This window comes from Channa argus, chromosome 4 (assembly GCF_033026475.1).
Source record: "Channa argus isolate prfri chromosome 4, Channa argus male v1.0, whole genome shotgun sequence".
In the NCBI taxonomy this organism is placed as follows: domain Eukaryota; kingdom Metazoa; phylum Chordata; class Actinopteri; order Anabantiformes; family Channidae; genus Channa; species Channa argus.
In genome coordinates this window covers 20,756,819-20,778,891 of record NC_090200.1, presented here as the reverse complement: position 1 = coordinate 20,778,891, position 22,073 = coordinate 20,756,819, and the positions used below count along the sequence as shown (strand labels likewise).

At 39.2% G+C, this 22,073-nt stretch overlaps 1 protein-coding gene across 4 annotated transcripts; it reads right to left on the bottom strand.

Annotated features, from left to right (window-relative positions):
- Positions 1 to 7,730: 7,730 nt before the first annotated feature.
- slc41a2a (solute carrier family 41 member 2a) lies at positions 7,731 to 22,070 on the bottom strand. Of its 4 annotated transcripts, none has more exons than XM_067500688.1 (11): positions 21,785 to 22,070; positions 20,416 to 20,785; positions 20,045 to 20,152; positions 19,186 to 19,257; positions 18,903 to 19,047; positions 18,338 to 18,484; positions 17,991 to 18,138; positions 17,026 to 17,105; positions 13,747 to 13,881; positions 13,503 to 13,651; positions 7,731 to 13,410 (listed from the first exon to the last, which is right to left on the bottom strand). In XM_067500688.1, exons 1-11 carry the CDS (start codon positions 21,907 to 21,909, stop codon positions 13,300 to 13,302), a joined length of 1,590 nt encoding a protein of 529 aa, XP_067356789.1. In that variant the 5' UTR covers positions 21,910 to 22,070; the 3' UTR covers positions 7,731 to 13,299. The 4 variants fall into 4 exon arrangements, with proteins under 4 accessions (XP_067356789.1, XP_067356791.1, XP_067356788.1 ...); XM_067500690.1 differs by having other exon boundaries at positions 7,731 to 13,432; positions 20,416 to 20,850; positions 21,785 to 22,068; XM_067500687.1 differs by having other exon boundaries at positions 7,731 to 13,432; positions 21,785 to 22,068.
- Positions 22,071 to 22,073: the final 3 nt, after the last annotated feature.

Below are 22,073 nucleotides of genomic sequence, written 5' to 3'. Positions count from 1 at the left end.
GAGCTCCAAAGGCGGCAAAAATGGACACATGCAAAGCGCAATTTTGTTCCTGGGGACATTTGGTTGATTGTTGATGAGAAACCCAGGGTTTTCTCTGCTTTTTGCTTTATGTATTATGTATTGTGAACCGTACTGTATTGTGTGTTGTGTTATGTTCATGTGTACTGATGATGTCATTAGTGATGCCATATACGTAGCTTTGATTTTGCCTTTGATTGTTGCCTTTGTTGTTTCCCTTTTAAGTTTATTGTCCAGCGGTCTAGGAAACAATGCAATTCAAAGGGCTTGTTACAAAAGATGCTGTTCAGCTCAGCTACTGAAGGGAGCAGAAGTGATACGGTAGCTGGAGCAGAGGAACTGACTACAAGTTGGTGTGGACCCCTACAAGGTAGAAGAGAAAGGTTCAGTGTGTAGCTGTGGAGGCACACGGTTTCTCACCAAGTTCAGTGAGTTCAGCCATACTCTGAGAAACTTGAAATGTGTGAAGCTGTTTATGAACATGTTTGTGATATTGCTGTACTTAAACTTCTATGTACAATTGATCTGTCATCGGCTAAGTTAAGAAGCAAATACAAGAAATGTTCAATGTTCGTCATACAACGATCTCCATCCTGATTGAAGTATTTGCTTAGTATTTTCAGATTCGAGTAAGATCGCCTCTAGACTTATTAATACTATTATTAGTGGTAGTAGTAGGTTTCTTTTCCCTTTTTTCTTAAACACTATCATTATTTCATCATTATATAATTATCTTAAGCTAATATATCTATGGACGTATACTGTTTTCTCTTCTTTCTCCACCACTGGTTTATGTCAATACTATATTTTTATTATATAAAAGTCAGTATATTTTTTGAGTTCTCCCATTTCTCTTGATCACCCCTTTACTATTTACTTATTTAAAACATTTAATTATAATTATTATGATTATTTATTTATTTATATTTTTGTCCTTACGGCTTGTCCCGTGAGATCAGGGTTGTTACAGTGGATCATTGTCCGCATGTTGGTTTGGCATAGTTTTCTGACGCAACCCTCCCCAATTTTTACCGGGCTTGGACCAGCATTGCATTACAAATAAATAAACAAACAAATGAATAAATAACTTAACACCCCCCCACCCCCCAAAAAAGATAATAATAATAATAATAATAATAATAATAATAATAATAATAATAATAATAATAATAATACCGGGCTTGGACCAGCATTGCAGAGCTGGGGATGGGAATTTTTTATTTACTTATTTATTATTATTATTATTATTATTATTATTATTATTATTATTATTATTATTATTATTATTATTAAGTCATTTGTTTGTTTGTTTATTTATTTGTATTTTATTTTTATAATTATTAGATTTTTCATACCTAATTATTACTTACTCATTCTATAGAATTGCCTGTTTTTGGCTCCTGAAGGAAAGGAATGTTATTATAGTTTTATAATAAACCTATTATAAGTTTATTTATTCGATTGTTTTTTATTATTATTCATTTATCATTTGTTTGTATATATATATATATATATATATATATATATATATATATATATATATATATATATATATATAGTTTTCTCATGTTATCAAAAATAATAATTATACAATATTATAAATGCTTAGAACATGTTTATAACCTTAGTATATATGCTCATACCCTGCACATTCCTACCCACCCCAACTGTCATTTCTCTTATTATTATACCTTTTCTTTTTAATAGACCACAAGTCTGAACAGCATTTTTTTTTAAATATCCCCTTCTGCTGATAAACAATAATTGACCTGAATGAAATTTAACTATAGTGAAAGTAGGACCACAGAGCCCATTTCTTGAAAGTTAAAAGTGTATTTGGCATGGAAATATATGGGAAAGCCCAAACAAATAATAAATGTTATATTTTTTGTCACAATTGGGGTTAAATCATGTTATTGATGAAAACAGATGGAGAGAGAAGGACTCAGCCATTTATTAAGACTAAATGACAACCAGAGTGCAGTCAAGCTTTGAATGAATTTAACGCGGTTTGAAAATTTGAAATTCGATTTGAAATTCAAAACTCTGGTGGCTGTGAACATGAATTAATTTAATGCAGTACAGTTTTAGTTAAATACACAGATTTGATATACTGTAGATACATGACGTGTTACAAAGTAAATGGCTAAATAATTCAAGGACTATTTTGCAATCTACAGTCTGTGTAATAACATGTAAATATAGTTTAATGTTGTAATGTTAGCTCTTCATAATAATTTTTCACACCACACTGGACTTTGGTTAAGTTGTATCCTCAAATAACAGGCCTAAAACTAAAACAGGAACTAAAATAAGCATATATTACATATATTACGAAAATCAGACAGGATGAAAAACTCAATCATTTAAGAGAAGCATCAGCAAAAGCAAAAGCCAAAATGCCAAAGCAGCAGCCCAGGGTCAGAGAAAGTTCTCTGTCTCCCCAACACAGACCCTGTACTCTCCCAACAGTTTTCAGGGGAAAACACCATATCCTGTTTTCCTTCCTACTCTGTGAACTACTGTAGAACCTATTTTTGAACCTTTTTCCAAATAATTGCTGAAAATGATTTAGTTGTGGGACAAACGCCCAGGTCATACTGACCCGTTCTGTTATCTCTGACGCAAATACCTTACTCAAAAATGTACACAGTTTACAAAAGTAACGCCAAGTCTAGACTGTCATAGACTGTAACTCCCGCATTCATCTGTATGACTTTTATATTATATATTATATTATACATTAATTATAATTAACATATTATATTACAAAATAACTCTTATATGTAGCCTCAACCCACTACACTGTTGTCACAGAGACAAGACAGTTGATCTAATCTCCTTTTGAGATTACTTACTTGAGATTACTTGAGGTTACTCCTCCAACAACTGAGATCAAAGCTGGGGTTTAGTTGCTGGGCTGGGGGGGGGGGGGGGGGGGGGGGAGGTTGACCAGCAAGGGCTAAGTCTGACTGGAGCTAAGTTAATCGGGATGGGCGGTTGGGGGTTCAGTGTCTTGCCCAGGGACACTTTGATGTGAAGAGAGAGAGAGGCGCGAACCTCCGACCCCCTATGAGTGATATTCCTTAATGGAGTTTAAAAGAGGCTCAAAAAGGACAGTGTCTTTCTACATGTAGGAGACACATCCAAAAACAAGGAGAAATAGGATGAGGTGTTACACCACTTACAAGGTACTTACCAACATGCTCTCACATTTTTCTTCTAGGGCCTCTATTATCCTCATTTATTGACCCCCACACGTCAGAATTCTCAGCTATTCTGTAAATCAGAGCAGCCTGTAGCCATTTTGGTGCCCTAGGTGAGATTATTATCAACTCCCACCCCTCTGCATTCACTGTCATCCAAAGTGAATACACTGTACTTATAGTTGGTAACAAAGGCCTTTTAAGCAATGGGCCTTGTAGAAGCAGAACGTGCAAACAACATAAAACTAATATATCACCAAAATCTTAACCAAAGTCTCTGATAGCTTTCATTCATTTCAAAATTGTACATGACTGGACTTCCTTGCGTGAAAGGCAAGGTATCATCAAATGATACCTGCCTAGAAACCTCATGCAAGCCGCACCTGAAGGCTGTGATAGCCTTTCCAGGATGAAAATATCAATATGACAAATATGAGATAAAATCAAAGTTTTTTGATCCCACAGCAGCTCACAGGAATGGAATAAATTGAAAAAAACAGTTTGAAAGTACATACAATACCTGAAAAATGTAATATACAATGTATATTGTATAGAAAAGCATTTATAAACAAACACACAGCCAAGAGAATTTACAGTAATACAGTATACATACAATACAGTAATACAGTAAAGCATGAACAGAAATATTCAGCTGAACTGTTGAACTTTATTACAGCAGCGGGAATGCTCCTTCTTACAGTGAGGGTGTATCAGTCTGCCACTGAAGGAGATTCACAGAGCCTACACTGTCTGATGCAGTGGGTGACAGGTATTATCCATAATGGATGTCAGCTTGGCTTGACATCCTCCCCTCACCCACCTCCTCCACAGAGTCCAGCGGGCAGCCCAGGACAGAGCTGGCCCTCCTTACCAGCTTGTTATGTTTCTTCCTGTTCCAGTCATTGCTGCTCACTCCCCAGCAATATGACTTATTGTTGACATCTTTCAATAGAAACTGCTACCTAAAATGCACACCGATAACTTCTCCCATCCCCATCAATCAAATAATGAGAAACAACAGGGGGGAGGGGGTGTTCTTGTTTTTTTCTGTATTTGTTCATTTTTTTATTTTCAAGACAGAGCAAAGAGTACCAGTCAGCGCTGCAAATTATTACTATTATTTCCTTTTTTTTTTTTAATGATTTGATTTTGATATTGCTTCTTTTGGTTCTAGTTTGGGTATTAAGTGTACATAAATATCATCACTTGGAGGGACCATCAGTTCAGATTATGTCATCTTGTTGGTCACACTGTGGAGTTTGTAATCATGGTCAAATTGCTTTTCTAGAGCTCCCCCAGATGACATCATCTGAACTCCTAATTACTGGTGATGTCATCTCAAGGAGTTTTACAGCTAGAAGCAGATAAATATTTTAATATGGGGAAGATTAAAAGCATTAATATATATTTACACCCAAAACTACAGTCATACGGCAAGTGAAGTGAAGTCGTCCTTTAAGGCTTGCAGCGGCACCCCCTTCAGCAGTTGGCACCCTAGGCCATTGGCTATATGGCCTATGCCAAGAGCCGGCTCTGCTGTAAATAATCACTCCATACTGTCAATACCAGGGCAAACAGGGAAAAAAAATTGTTGCCTTTGCCTCCATCATTATCACAATACCAGACCCTAATCACTCCACACTTGTCGTGGCAAAATTCAACAGTTACTGGTAACAGACACCTCGAGTGTAATCAACAAAGAAGCTTCCAAGAGAAAGGTGTACCAAAAGAGTTTCAAGCCTCCATCCAGTGCACTTCTAAGTCAAGTAAGTAAGTAAGTAAGTCAAACATGAATTTATATCCTCCCTTTGCTGGGAAGAACACTCTGATGTATAACCTGATGAACACTATAGGCAGTCTAATCAGAGCATTGGCCGACAGTGTAAGCATCTGTTTGCATATGTTTTCTTGTGTGTCCTACAACATCAACAGTTGTTGACCTTTCAGCTGATTTAGTTGATCCCACTGCTGAGAGAGATGACTGGGATTGGCTGTTCAGCTTAGAAGATCAATGCACAACTTGACACTAAGGGCTGGCAACACTTGTAGCACCATCTGGAATTACTTACCAGACATATTCTTGATTAGCAGTAGCAAGATTCATGAAAGTTATGGTCATTTCATTTATTTGAATGGAGCACCGGACTAAACCGGGGGCATAGGTGGGGGGGCTACTACCTTTTTGATTAACCACAGATGAAAAACATGAGTAACAAGGTGTTGTTAATGCATTAGATTGCATTAGATTCAAATGTTATAAACTCTTCTCACAGGATGGAGCACAAAAGATAAAAGCTTTCATTTCAGGGAAGACTAGCAGAGTAGATACTGTAGATCTACAACCAAAATAACTGAATGTAAAAATAGAAACAATAATTTCCCAGAATGCACAAGGTGGGACGAAATACAACAAAGTCAAATACTGCAGGGCACAAATAAACATCTTCATCACAAACAAACATTTTCATCACACATCCTTGTCATGAATGACAAGACTAAAGATAAAAGATATTTTCATCAAGATCCCAGCAAAGATTAAGGGCTTTTGACTTGTCTCTTCCGGGGTCGCCACAGTGGAAAGTCTTCTGCATGCTGATTTGGCAAGGGTTTGTTACTCATGGGATGCCCATGCTGTAACAACCCTCGCATTTTGTCTGGGCTCAGTACCGGCACCTAGGTCGGCCTTGATGGCTGGGCAGGGCCACACCTGGTGGGGTGCGATTGCAACCCAATGCTCTACTACTGATCTACCAGGCCCATTTTTCATCAAGACCCCAGAATAGACAGCTACTGTCTGTGTAATTTGACATTAAAATAACTTTTGCAGTTCCTAAGAATGTTTTCATATCTTTTGGGTCAGTGGTCCAATCCGCGGCTATATGTCGAAGTGTCTCAGGGCAACACACTGAACAGCTAACAGTCCATTCCCCTCCCTAGCTGTGCAGTGCTGGTCCAAGCCCGGTAGAAATTGGGGAGGGTTGCGTCGGGAAGGGCATCCAGCATAAAAACTATGCCAAACCAACATGCGGACAATGATCCGCTGTGACAACCCTGAACTCACGGGACAAGCCGAAAGGACAAAAAGTAACCAGGTGATAGTCTGCTTTCTCAGGAAGGCAGATTTCTTAACTGTCACGTAAACGGGAAAGCTAGTTTTCAAAATCTAGATAGGGGATAAGAGAAACTGCCATGTGCTGCACTGACACAAACACACATAAACACAAAAAAAGGGAATGTCAAAAGGCAGAGTTTTTTGTCGCTATACAGTTAAAAACCCTGTGCCAGAGTAAGGGTACGGGTCATGTTACTCTGCTGCTGCATGCGTATGTGGATTTTCAGTAACTAGGTTTCTTAAGTGCATGTAAATGTGCTGCTCCCTGATTACACAAGAAAGCTGATTCCTCTGAGTATCCTGTTTACTTAAATGGATGTAAACTCCAGCTTGTTTCACATTTCCACTTCAGACAGTGTTAGGAGAATTTAGCCTCAGGCATTGTGAGGTTGTGTTGCATGTGTTCCAGACATGTGACACTCAGCAGGAGATCACCGAGTAAAATGCATCCTCATATGTGAAAATTCGCTTGACTTCAGTGCGTGATTAGCTTGTGCAGAGAAGGCACAACATGATAGAAAACTTAGGCTGTGGGAAACAGTGCTTTGTTTAAACCACATCAGAGCCGTGCAACTAATAAAAAAAACTGTTCTATTACTCGACTACAATGGCTCTTGTGTAATAGAAAAGTCATAAACACACAGTCATTTGCTTTAAGTTCTCTGGACAATACAGGACGGAGCAGCAATTTGGGCATTGTACTAGGCGGTTGATAGGATAAAGTCTTGATAATGTTGCCAGCGTCTCCTAAAAAAGTCAGGAGAATGTCAGAATCACAGCCTATGTGCGAAAGGCACTTTAGTCTCTGTTGGTTGTTGCTTTGACTTGCATGAGTCTTGGCATTTATCCCCAGGCAGGTTTACCAGATGTTAACACCTTGGATCATGTGACCTTAACAGCACACTTGATGGCCAAGTGCGACAGTAATCCGCACTTGATCTGAATGACCCTCAAGGTGTCAACAACTTCAAAGAGGTTAAGTACCTGGGAGTCCTGACAACTCAGAACTGAAAAACCCCAAGCTAGTAAGGTTGGTAAAAATCTAACTTTTTGGATATGTAATGTGTTTGGGAATTTAGATTCTTGTGTGCTTTGGCACAAGGAATTGTCACATGCTCTTTTAACTATCCAGGATTTTCTATATTGAGCTTGAAGCAGTTTTGTCATCGCTGGTAACACAACAACAATTATCTTTTATGAAAACATTGTCTATCTCTGTCACTCCATGGTTGTCTGTGCTGATGCATGTTTAAACTATAGATGATGACCAAATTGGTTTGTACAAATGTCTTGAATCCCCATCATACCAGATCGTGTGGTGTTGTAGAAATGTTCCCTCTTCCTTAGTCAAGTGTTACTTTTGATTTTTGAAGAATTCAAGACAGGACTCAGCGTGATGAACCATGTCAGTTTAATATATGCCGGCATGGAGAAGAACATGTTAGACCATAATAGACCTTATGACCAAGGGATCATTATCTCTTACATTCTTTTGGGCCATGTAACAATAACCTGTTGTTTTTCCTGGGGCTTCCTTAACCCATCCTATTTAATTCCTTGTTAACTTCCTAACCTTTATTTTTAAATTTTCTCCCACTGTGGACATTATTCAAGATCAAGAGTTCCTGGTTAACATTATTCTTTAAATTAGGTTTTTGTATTTATGATAGTTTAGTCCCCTAGTTTCATGTTTATTTTCTACAGTAATGTACTGTGTTAGTTTTCTGAATCTACAGTCTGTCAGCTTTGTCCTTTCCTAGATTCTAGTTTAGTCCCTTTATCGTAGGCCCGTTCCTAACCTCCTTCAGGAGTGCATTTTTATTTTATTTTTTCCGTTGTGTCTCAGAATAAAGTTCTAATATAATCACATTTCCTCTCACTGTTTTCGCACTTAGGCCCATTCTAATACACAAACCCTGACAGCCTCAGCCGAAATATAAGAACCGTGCATGGAGGAGACCAACTTACACGAAGTTAACTCAAGGACACACAACCAAAACATCAAAAGCTGGCATGGGGAGGGCTTCAGTAATCACACATACACCAAAAAGTTCAATCTTTGTTTCATCAGACCAGAGAATATTGTTTCTCGTGGTCTGAGAGTCCTTCAGGCAAGCTGTGTAAGGTTTGGCCAAGTGGTGGAAGATACACATGAAGGAAGGCAGGAGTGTAATTGACTCAGTGTGAGATTTATTTACAGTGGTTCAGACAAACAGCAACAAAATAAGAAAACTGAACAGAAAAGAAAAACTAAACTAGTGCTACTGGGCAGCTAGCAGCAGTTCTACCTCTGAACTCCAGCAAAACAAAATCTCAGTTTGGCTGGCCAGCCCACTCTAGGAGGACTCCTGGTGGTTCCAACTTCTTTTATTTACAGATGATGGAGGCCACTGTGCTCAATGGGAGCTTCGATGCTGGAGAAATATTTCTATATCCTTTCCCAGATCTGTGCCTTGATACAATCCGGAGGTCAGAACATTCCTGGGACTTTATGGCTTAGTTTGTGGTCTGACATGCAATAACTGATAACTGTGGGACATTTTATAGAGGGGGGTATGCTTTTCCAAATCATGTTCAATCAACTGAATATTCCACAGGTGGACTCAAATCAAGTTGTAGAAACATCTCAAGGATGATCAGTGGTAACAGGATGCACCAGAGCTCAATTTTGAGGGTCATGGAAGCCGGCGACCTCAACCACTGCAACCTGCGGAAGGTCCTCCCCAGGTACCAGCAGCACTTATGTGAACACAATTATCCCCACCAAACTCTATAAACATTTTAAAAAATACCCAAATGAGAAATCCTAGTAATTCAGCTCTGTACAGGCCATTCTACGTGCACACGCTTCTGCTTTTCTTTCGGATAATGCTGAGGAGTATAAAAAGGCCAAATATGACCTGTGTAGACCTATTAGGAATGCCAAGAGACAGTGCAGACAGAAGCTGGAGAGATTTTATGACAGCTCAGATCCCAGGCACATGTGGCAAGATCTACAACACATCGCAGACTACCAGCAAAAGAACAATGGAGCCATAACAACAAAGCCACGCTGCCTTCCATGGACCACAAGGTGAGTCGTTCAATCCCCGGCCCTGGCTATATGTCGAAGTGTCTCTGGGCAAGACACTGAACCCCTAACAGTCCATTCCCCTCCCCAGCTGTGCAGTGCTGGTCCAAGCCCGGTAGAAATTGGGGAGGTTGTGTCAGGCATCCGGCGTAAAAAAACTGTGCCAAATCAACATGCAGACAATGATCTGCTGTGGCGACCCTGAACTCACGGGATAAGCCGAAAGGACAAAAAATAAATAAAAAATTTAGGTCCACAGTACAGACCTCCAAAGGGGACCAGTGAGCAGGGAGAATAAACAGAGCACATCACTCATTCGAATATATAGAATATAAACCCAAGGAGAGCCCCTGGTCCAGATAACATTTCCAGGCAGGCACTCAGTGTCTGCACATCGCAACGGGTGGATGTGTTTGCAGATACTTACAACCTGTCTCTAGCATAGTGCTTGCTTCAAATCCACCATCATCATACCTATTGTTAAGAAAAACATTTTGACCTGTCTCAATGACTACCAACCTGTGGCACTCACTCTAATTGTGATGTAGTGCTTTGAAAAGCTAGTGATGGAGAATATCAACCATTCCATTGCAGTTTGCATACCATCAGAACCGCTCCACTGATAATGCAATCAACACAAATCCATTCACACAGCCCTTACACATCTAGAGGGCAAATGCTGTTCATCAACTACAGCTCAGCATTTACATTTAGTCATTTAGCAAACACTTTTATCCAGTGACTTACAAGCAAGGTACAGGGCAAGCAAAAATCTAATTCATGGAGAAAACATCAAAGCAAAGTCCTATCAGAAGAAGTGTTTACGTGTCATGAGATGCAAGTGCAAGAAAGATCAGAAAGGAAGTTTTTTTTAAATCAGCTAATTTTAAAATAGATTCAAGTGCATAGGAAGGTGTGGAAGAGTTGTTTTTTAGCAGTTTTTGAATATTGGGAGTGAGTTGCAGAGAGTGCAGAGTTTGGTAGCTTGTTCCACTATCCTGGGATCACTGAGCTGAAGAGTTTTACTTGGTGTTAATATGGTTATCCCCTACAAATTACACTCTTCACCCTTGGACTGACATGAAAAATGTGTGACTGGGTACTGAACTTTCTAAATGACGGGCCCGTAGCCCTAGTCGCATGTCAGGTATCAGGACTGCAAGCACAGGGACCCCCCAGGGCTGTATACTGAGCCCACTGCTGTACACACTCTTCACACATGAATGTGTGGCCAAAAACACCAGCATCATTAAATTTGCTAACGACACAACCATCATTGAATTAATCACTGGTGGGGCTGAAGCAGCATACAGAAGAGAGGTGGGAGACTTGGTGCTGTGACAATAATCTCCTTAAATGTAGAGAAGTCCAAGGAAATGATTATTGATCCAAGGAGAAGGACTGAAATGCACGCCACACTTTACAGACACTTTAGAGAGAATAGCAAGAAGCAGGTGGAGAGAGTCAAAACATTTAAATTCCTCGGAGTGCACATCAGCGAGGATCTCACCTGGTTTCACAACACACAGTACATCATTAAAAAGTCACAAGCGGCTGCACTTCCTAAGATTGAGTAAATTTGGGATGTCGCGTAGGATTCTCAATTTCCTCTACAGGAGTCTTGTGGAGAGTGTTTGCTTACTGCACAGCAAATTGCACAGCACATCTCAGGAGCAGCCTTCCAGTCACTGGAGGACATCTACCACACAAGGACCATCAGGAGAGCACACAACATCATCAGAGACTCTACAGACCCACAGCACAGCCTCTTCACACTTCAGCCCAGGAGATACAGAAGTGTGAAATCCAGAAGACCTAGACTGACCAACAGCTTTTATCCACAGGCTGTCAGGTTTGTGACAGGTGTTTTTCGCGGTCTTTCTGAGAGAAGTTTAATTGTTCTCCCCCATGCCTTGTTGGGTTTCCTCCCACTATTTAAAGACATAAATTGGAAGAGGGAGCAGTGAATCAGTGAGTGGCCACCTATTGACTTGTCATTGGTTTGTCCCTTGACTCCAGTGTCCGTGGGCAAGAAACTGAACCACCAAACTGCACAACCCCAGCCGCTCTGGTTGCTCAAGACAATGTATATCTGTGCGCCGGTCCCAAGCCTGGTAAATTTACAAAGAGTTGTGCCAAGAAGTGTGTTAGAAAAATGATATGTTAAACTGTTGCACAAAACTATATTGCTTAAAGGTCATGTCCTCGCATATCAGAGTATGAAAAACAGGAAGCGACACATGTGGAGGCGCCAACCGTTTTCAACAGTTTTTACTGATAAAAAACCACAAGTCTGAAACTTTGCCTTTGCATGACCTATTGCTATCCGTTTCATAAAGCTAAGGGAGTGGCTTTTACTCTTGTGTGTATAAAGGAAGAATGTTGACTCCTCTTAGGCACTCAATACTGTACTCTGAGAGTACAAGTATTGATTCCTTGCTGGAAGTAAAATTTTAGAATGAGACTCCAGTGAGTCATCTTTGAGTAAGATTTTCTTCTAACAAAGGGCATCCAGCATAAATATGTCCTGTGCCAAATCAACTGTAAAGGCAGGCTTAAACGTGTCTGGTGGTCCAAAGATTATCCACTCCAGAGATCGTTGTATGGAAAACACTGAACATTTATTCAATTTCACAAACATGTTCCTGTAGTAATTCCACAGTACATGTTCACAAATCACTTCAAAAGTCAAAACAGGGAAAAACAAAATGCCCATAGGTATGAGGTAGGTGTGGGGATGAATCTGTTGTTGTGTGTTAACTGCCAGTTCCTGCTCAAGATGTCTGCATTACTAAATCATCAGTGAATGGGACAAATCTTTTATGTGACTTTTGTCTTCAGTTCATAATAAAACATCCTAATGCCTAAGTCAGATTAAAAATTTTTTAATTTATTTTATTTTTTTGTCCTTTCAGCTTATCTCATGAGTTCAGGGTAGCTACAGCAGATCATTTGTCCGCATGTTGATTTGGCAGAGTTTTTACACTGGATGCGCTTCCTGACGCAACCCTCCCCAATTTCTGCTGGCTTGGACCGGCACTGCACAGCTGGGTATGGGAAAGGGCTGTTGGGGGTTTCCCATGTGTCTTCCCATGTGAAACTTATATTTTATATATATACTTATATTTTACATATATTTTTACATTTATTAGCATTAAAAAACAGTAGGATACATTGGGATAGATTTTATGTGACAATTGCTTTATATAAGGTTAGGGTTCAGTGTCCAAGGACACTTCAAAACATAGCTGGGACTGGGGATTGAACCACTGACCCTGTGTTCCATGGATAACTGCCCCAAAATGGGACAGAATAAATGGATAATCTTCTTTGATAATTAATATTTAGTTTCTTTGTCCTTGTATTTGTTGTAAAAACTTTTGGTCTAAACTTTTGGTTTTTTTTCTTTGACTGGAGGGTTAGAAATGTATATATCTTTCACATTCCACGGTGCTCTAATTAATTGTCTGTAGAGACAGAGAGTGACACCACTGACCATGGAGGGGCAGATGTGTGAGCGTAGGATGGGCGTCTGTGACCCTCACCATAAAGATAGCAAAGAAAGGCAAAGTAATGCATAGTTCAGCTAGAAATAGAGCGAGACATAATACTGATAAATAGCTCTGTAACAGGGAGTTCCTTGTTCATTTCGTTGAATCCTCTCATATGAGGAGTCTGCTTTATTATCTTCTTCTTTGTGTTGTCTTGTTCTTTGAATCTTTGTTATAAAGCTACTCAAAAGACTATCATTAAAGAAATTCTGTTTATTTTTATGTCTGTATTTAACCCTGCATCACTACATGTGATGTGTTGCCATTTGTTTTCCTCAAGCCTTCTCTTCTAATGAACCTATACACTACCTGAATCACCAATGTACCACAGCATGACAAAGTTCATAGATAGGAGAGCAGTCCCCAGGAGGTCTCCAAGAGCTGTGAGGTAGGGTATTGAGTAACTGTCTGGGTCTTTGTGCCTTCGCCATAGACAGTGGACCACCCAGTCAGCTATACACAGCAGGCAGAAGACCTAAGGAAAAGACACTTGGGATTTATTGAGTAAGTCTTCAGAAGAAAATATCACAGGACTGCTGACTCACTTGAATTAAAGAAGCAGACAAGAAGGTGACAGTCAGGATAGGACTGGGAAGAGTGTGGCCTCCTTTCATTAGGTGGATGGCGTATAAGAAGATAAGTTGACCGGGGATGACCAAAAGAAGCAGAATCTGGGCAGATCGACAGTTTGGGTCTGCCATGAGAAAATAAAACAGCACATGTGTATCTGTATTAGTTGTAGGGGCAACACTCACCAAATTTAAATGGTTGAGCCATTTTTATGGTTACCTGAACCAAAGAAAGTGCGACATGGGCTGTAGCATCTCCTGTTCCTGCCCTCAGGAACCTCTCCAGGTACATGATTCAAATGTAAATTAGTAGAAATGCGACTACACTGTATGGAGACAAGGTTTCCACCAACGCCTGAATAGAAAAGAGAAGAGGTGTGAGGCTAAGAGGGGACCATATTTACATTTAGTCATTTGCAAGTGTGGAGGAGCTGGGGATTGAACCAACCTCAGATATACAAAAGAAAGTAGCATCAAAATTTTAATCTTCTCTTTCCTTTTCTCTCTCTCTCTCTCTCTCACACACACACACACACACACACACACACACACACACACACACTACTTTTCTACTTCCTCACTTGTTATACTTAATTCTATGTTTTTCTCCAGCAATTTTTTAGATACATTTCATTTTAACCAAAAAAAGTGTTTCCTCATACATTTTAATAAGGCAACAGACCAAAAGAATTCCGCATAGCATGAAAAGAAAACTGTGCTGGACTGTGTTTATGTGGGCATGTTCCTTCAGATAATGTTACATGAGTCATGACACATCATTCAAGGCACCCAGGATGAGCATTAAATCCATTATAATAAAAGTTAGTCAGATGGAGATATTTATAAAACCACGAGATAGGACTTTAGACATTTATAATGTATCAGACGAGCAATAATTTCATTCTCTCTCTTGATTTCTCTTTACTGCATCAACACCATTACTGCATAAGAAAGCATTCAGGCTGGACAGTATTCACACCACAAAGGACACAGTTCTGGATAGAGTTAGCGTAAGTGAGTCTGTCCACTCCAGGTTTATTGTGTTCTCCAACGCACCTTCAACCTGAGCCTGAATCTGGAAAAGTGGAAAACTTTGTGCTTGGTCCTTGTACTCAAGGTGGCACACCCCAATGTCTCCTACATCTCCAGGAATCCTCATTTGACCCTCTCCCTGTTTTCTAGTCTCAATTGGGAGTAGATGATGCCATTATCAACTTGTTTCACTAGACCCACACTGACCTGGACGTGCCTACCCTACACCACTGGGCTGATAGCGTGTGATGAGAAAAGGAATGCAATCACATCAAGAAAGCACTCGGCTACCCAAACTGGGCCTTTGTCAAATCCACAAAAAGATCCAGTAGGGGCACGTCCACAAGAGACAGGGCAGACAAGGACAACAAAAGAAAAAACAATGTCTAACACATCTTTGTACATTTCTAACCCATAAACACACTGTAGCATAAACTGGTTCACCATAATGACAAAACACCCAAACTCTCCATCTGCATCTGCATCTGAAAGACAAGTGTCACTTGTTAAAAGACAGCAATTTTAACTTTCTGGACAGGGCTGATTTGAATGAGGTGTTAAGAAAGCAATTTATGTCAGACTAGAACAATAAGTGGTGGCCTACGACACCACTTATGTAACACTAACAATACATTTCTTTCATCACTTCTGAGGTGCCTCCACAGTCATTCACAGCCTAGAGCATGTGTATCAAACAACATAAATGAAAGTAGAGCAGGACCACAACTCCCAGGGGACCATCATATGGACAATGATTTAATGACACTGAAGTGTATAGACCAGCATTTCTAAACCCGTTGGTCAGAGCTAATAAAGCATTTTGGATGAGAGGTGAAGTCCAATTGACACTGAACAGGCCTTCTGTGATAACCATGACCTGGAGCACAGAGAATCTTCACAGATTAGGGTTAGGCATTTAGTTTGGATGGTCAGGATTGGGGTAAATGGCTGGGGGAACCTGTGGACATTTGTGTGTGAAGTAGTTACTTGTGTGTCTCAATAACTTCTGTGAACTGAAGATGCCACCACTCTGCTTATTATTTATATTATAGTATATGTTTCCAGTGTTTTATTGTGAGAGTTTCTACTTGCAAAAGAGATGAGATTGGATTGTGACAAAAATAACTGGTTGTACAATGTATTAATGATGGAGACATCACGAAGTACCGGTCAATACTATTTGCAGCTCAATATCAACAAAAAAAAAAAAGGAACCGGTGGTGGGATTCACAAAATACAGGACATCTGTCATTCCGCACTCCAGACTACAAATACCCAAGAGTGCACTTGGACAATAAACTGGACTATACAATAAACACTACAGCAACTTACAAAGAATCATAGAGCCAGCTGTATTCCCTGCTCAGGCTTCAGTTTTTTAGCTACAGATGTTTTATGGGTCACTGGTGGCCCAGTGTCAAGTTGGCCTACACTGCAATAGTAGACAAATTAATATGGAGACCTGGCTCTGTTCTGGGAGTTGAGATGAAAGCTCTACAAGTTATGGCTGAGAGGACGATGCTGTCCAAACCCCTCTCAGTCCCAGATGATCCCTTCCACCCACTGACCATTGAGCTTGCTGGTCAGAGTAGTATGTGAACAAGAAGGGGAGTCAAAGGTCAGCTTGCTACTTTGGGATAGTCTGGAAGCTTTCTGTGCAGCCTTTTGAAAGCTATGTATGTTTCCCTGTGATTGTCAAAAGGAATAATCCCTCTGGTATTAATAATGTTTGAATCTTGAATCTTAATGTAAGGATTTATTAGGCTGTGTCAAAATTAGAATTTACTAATTACCTCTTAGTATTTTCAACAATCACGGAGCTAGAGAGAGATGCAATACCTATGCAATACTATGCCATAATACCATAGCATAAAAGTACAACATTAGCCATTCATCTTTCACTGTAGTCATAGCATAATCAAGTGACAAATTCAAGTCTCCCTGTAATGACTCTAATGACTAATGACCAAAAACCAATTTTTCCCAGATTTATTTATTTTACTTGGGTAAAATACAAACAACCACTCAGGCATGTGCAGGAAATACTGATTTGAATCTGTATCTGGTAGACAAGGTCTGGCCATCCAGTAAGTCAAACATTGCTTTCCATCTCCATGGCCTTATATGAACATATTCACTTCTGAATCCAAGCATCCAATCATGAGATACATCTAGGTCACAGTGACTCTGAATTACAAATTCTAGTAACAGAAGTTTAAAATGAGTTGCTGAGACAGAAGTGGGGAGAAGTGGGGGAGTTACAAATGTGTGGCTCTACTGGAAAATCCTGAAGAGGTGGGCAGTGCAGTGAGAGCATTAGCGAGTCTGACATAATCATAAATAACTAAAATCCTAGGTGGCATTTCTTTTTTTCTTTTTTTTGCATTTTCTTAACCATTTCTGTGTTCACAAAAACAGCTCATACAATTAATCTATCAATAAAATCTCATTCAAAAAACTAACTCACCATTTATGAGTGGAGCATAAATTATGATTCCTGCCAAATTTGGATTTGACACAGTCTTCTCCAGAATAAGTCCTCCAATACTAAAAGAGAAAAAACTAATCAGATTTTTAAAAGTGGATGTATTTTGCTGACCCTAAAGCATAATAAGAGTCATTATGAAATGTGGGATCTGAGCAGGAGCTTCAGAAAGACCAATAGATAAACTGACTAATTGACTAAGATAAAAGGGCAAAAAAGAGAGAGATTTTCTGTTTTATAATTTCTCTTGTATGTAAAACCTTAAACTATAATAAGTACAAAACTGTATATGTATTCTACTTGACTTCTTTTGACATTGCAAGGTTGGTTGATACTTGCTAAACACAACTGTAGCCCTGTCATATTAAATTTATTTGAACATATTTTAAAATTTCTGCATTTATTTATTTGCAATTTTATTTGCAATTTTATTTGCCTTGCCGATTTCTTGATTAAAAATATCCTCTTTAAATACAATTATTATTTGACGTAAAGATTGAGTTGTAAATTTTAGCATCTCAAATTAATGTCATTAGGACATATTGCTGCTTAGTTGGAAACATTTCAATTCTCACTTAAGTAACTTGTTCAGTCTGAAAAACATTAGCTAGGACACTCAGTCATAGTGTGGTCCTTTGTTTGGCAGAGAGTCATTGGGATGATGGTGTTTGTACTAAGGTCAGGGAGCTGAACGTAGTTGGAAATGTTTTCACTGATGAGTGTAAAAGGTAGAACATCAGTTCCAGATAACTACGCCTGGATTTTTGGGAATCTTCGGAGACATTATTCTTATTGTCAAAACAAAGTTTTTTGAAAATGAAGAAACTCTTCACTGCCTAAGAAATGGTATTGATAAAATTCAAAATTCACTACAGAAATATAGTAATATGAGGAGTGAATGTGCCAGCTGTAGATGTGAAGCCACATTTAAGTAGTGCAGTGAGTACCTGCTTATAACCATTGCAGTAATGATTGGTTCCCAGCCTGTGCGGAGCAGGATTTGACTGGCTGGGTGTTTAGAGGAGATGATCACCCACAGTGGAATAAGGCACAAAAAAAACAGATCCACCAGGTACAACACATAAGGGTACAAATCTGTCAAGAGAGCATTAATAATAGTTATATTTTCATCCAGACTAAAACCATGATGTTGTTTGGTGATGAAGGGTCATCAAGTGACATCTATTGGTCAAAAGTGAACATTGCAAGACTTCAGGCTTAAGGTGAGAACACAAGTTATTATTCATTGTAGAATCAAACTGTCATGGCAGACCATTTTGTTGATGTTTTTTACCTATGAATGAATAAAACCACTGACTAAAGCTGGCCAGCAAGGCAAGCGTAATGAGATCCCCAAAGCTGGCTGCCATTGGTGTCGCCACATTGTCAGGGTTGATTCTCATCCACTTGGACCCAAGGATTACGCCCACCATAATGATACCTTGAGAGGGTTAAAAACAAGTTAAAATTCATAATCCACAAAATTACAATGAATATTCAATAAAAAATAAAAATGGCTTTAATGGGGTTCGAACCTGAACAGAGGAAAAACTTTTCATTAAAGTCTAATTGCCCCTGAAATTTACTTCTAAATGTAAGCAAAATGATGGGTACCACGTAGCTTTTTGTTCACAGGTACACCTCTGTGTATGCTGCACTGAGGTTATATTTAAGTTACCTAAAAGAAAAATGCTGTTTATGTCATTCTGCAGTCTACAAAATAATAAACTCCATGCAGACTTGCTTTAAATGTCCTAGATGAGTCTGGGCACAGTCCTAATCACACTCTTCTTTCTAGAATAATTTCTAACTAAACATTTCACACTGAAGGAAAGGTCAAAAACACTAGTGGCAGTTACCTTGTAGCAATGAAGCCACAAACGCAGTAGAAACACTGGCTGAACACAAAAGCACTACGTGATTAAAGAGCATTTTTCCCTCCACCATCCAGCCCAACACAGTCGCCATGAGGGAGGCTAAGAGGCCCAGCACTGTGGCTTGTAGCTGCAAAATGGGGCAGCAGTGAGAGATATCCATAAGTCTGGGAGAGATGCAACTATGCATATAACCAGATAATGATGCAAACCAGAGAAATCCAAAACTGAAGTTTAAATAAATTGGTCACAAATGAAAATGATTTACCTGTTTGATCGCCAGATTACCAACAATCAACATCCACTTTTCTCTGGGAGGTTCCATTTTTCCTGCATTCACCTGACAACATCAGACATACAGGGCTTCTGTAAATATGGATGATTGGCAACAACACAAACACACTTTACTAGAAAAGATTATATGATGTTGAAGTGTTCTTGGGCAAGACACTAACCCAGGTGAGCACATCACTTGGCAGTTTGTGAGTCTGTGTGTGTGAATGGGTGAACGTGAATCAACGTTGTAAAGCGCTATACAAGTTTACCAATTTACCATTTACCAAAACAGAAACTGACAAAGGCATCATCCAATTTTATTCATAATTTCAAAAGAAGTTAACATGGAAATTAAACTAGTCTACAACAAATTAAATATTAAAAATGAGGACACAAATATATTATATAAAAAAAGAGTGAACATGATTGACAAACTAGAAAAATAGACTGATGCCATGCAACAGTGTTTTTAGGAGTTTCTGCTCAACAAGATCAGCTGCATGCTAATGGTTGTTCATTCTGAGTCATTTGTTTTTCACTCCTGTTAAAATTCATTTGTACTGCAAGTTTAGCTATTACAGGTATTAGATTCACATTAACTCTTTTGCCTATTTCTGTTCATTTCAATCAATCAATTCTACCGCATATTCTGATTTTACTGCTTACAGTAATGTTCTGGCATACGGTATGTTACACCTTTTGGTAGATTAGTGTGAAATGTCATGTTTTTGTCATAAATGTTATTGTTGGTTTGTGTTTGTGTTTGTGTGTGTGTGTGTGTGTGTGTGTGTGTGTGTGTGTGTGTGTGTGTGTGTGTGTGTGTGTGTGTGTGTGTGTGTGTGTACACTCACAGCAGTTGAAAGTCTAGAGGCCAGAGTCATTTCCAGGTTGCCCTTCATGCCTAACACTGCAGGGACCAGGATTAAGAGCTCTGTTATTTCCTGGAACACGTCCCAGATCTGCCATCACAAAACACAAGCAATAGAAAAATAAACTTAATATGGAAAACCACAATCAATACTCCATACTAAACAAACATATAATAAATGCCCGCCCTTTCCTCTGCAGCTTTTTCCTCTCTGTCATTTTACTTCTCCGCCAAATGTGAATGTGTTTGATGTCTAGTGTCCTTAATTTACCTACCAGGCATTTGAAAGACTGTGACAGCTTCAGTGACTGAAAATGACTTCTGTGTCTTCGCCAGCTTATCTTGTTTTCTCACCTGAACCACATCCAGCAGTATCCCAGCAGAGACTGTCCCCAGCCCAGCCAGGAAAAAGGGCACCAGGATCTGCAGCACCATGGAGCAGAGTGACTCCACATGGGCACCTGGGCCATCTGCATTCTTTGTTCTCCTGATCTGTCTGAGCATCGACCCACCGTAGAGTTGACTGGGCAGCAGAAAGTCAGTCTCAGTGCACTCATAATGGGAAGCACTGTTGGCTTGTGAAATATTCCCCATACAGCTAAAGTTTTGTGGACTTCCAGGGTGTTGGGATAAGGATGGGTTGTATCTGTTGTGTTGGCTTGTAACTCTGCCCACAAAGCCATTTGGGGGAAGCTGATTATCCTTTGATTCTGAGACAACCATGCTGTAAAAATGGATTTTGGCTGGATGTTACTCCCGCTGTTCTGGCTCCCGTGAAACCTGTATACACTAATCACAAACTGTCCAAAAGACAATAATTTGCTCAAGGCTGACAACGAGAAATACATGAAATATACAGAATTTTTATAACAGCATCTGTGACCAAAACAATAATCCCAGTAACAGAAGAAAAAGAAGGGGTTAACAATTAAGCAATGCTATACATGGCAATATTACATTACAAACAGCTGTAAAGTAAGCATCTAGGAATTCTACATTTTTTCACCTCCATGAAAAATCAAGTAAATTTAGGATGTAGATGTTTGACTGCTGTATCAGAGTCATCTGATAGCTGAGCTTGCCTGCATTATTATTCTTCATGCCTGATTCCCACCAGCACCACTGAAGCTGCATTGTCTGACAGGGACAACGAACTGCACAAGAAATTCTTAAGACATCATCAGGAATTAAAAAGTAGAGTTGGCCAAGTTACAAGTATTTTGCAAATTCTACTGGTTTTTGAAAACACAGCCTGCAAAAATGCTGTCAACAATTAGTCAAAATGTCAAAAAAACAGTTTCAGTAATAACATTCAGTTTTAAAAAAAACTGTTAGCATTTGTTTACACAAACTATAATTTAAACTACAGTTTGGCAAAGAAAAAGTGGAACGCAAGTGTACATTATTCTATAAATAAATAACCAAGCAACTTCTCTCTGATTCTAACCCTACAGAAATCATAATCTATTACATTATTTAAAACATTTTAGAGTTTAGTGTTTTGTAAAAGAAGAGCTGTACTGCTCACTAGACAGTCTGCTGAAAGGTTTTCTAGACATTTATAAATGGTAAATCATGGTTTATGTTTTAAGGGCAACAATAAGAAATTGAGAGTTTTAATTAATTAATTTGCAGTGTGCATCTCTACAAATGCACATATATAATGACAAAACAGTGTGCCAGTGTTTGTATTTGATAATCTGTAAAATATATAGAGACTTACCGTTGATGTGAAACAGTGAGGGAAAGAAGAGACACTAGACACTCTGCTGCTGACAGTAGCTCTTCGTGGCTTCTGTGATTCCCTAAACTACTCATGAACGCACCCACACACACACAAACACTCATTCACACCACATAACTCCCACTGCCTCTCTTGCCTAGTGCATGCATATTCAATTATTCATGCATATTAATTGGCATAGAGCCAGGACACACACCGATATGATCTATCTATCTATCTATCTATCTATCTATCTATCTATCTAGCTAAGTCGTCTGGACTCCATTTC

Bases quoted from the DNA above. Each gene is read 5' to 3' on its own strand.
- slc41a2a (XM_067500687.1), bottom strand. From the start codon at position 21,909: ATGAGTGTTTGTGTGTGTGTGGGTGCGTTCATGAGTAGTTTAGGGAAT. The intron at 20,153-20,415 runs GTGAGAAAACAA...TTGTGATGGCAG, and splicing joins TACTGCTGGATGTGGTTCAG to ATCTGGGACGTGTTCCAGGA. The intron at 13,882-17,025 runs GTGAGTTAGTTT...TTTTCTATTCAG, and splicing joins TTATGCTCCACTCATAAATG to GCGTTGGTGGAAACCTTGTC.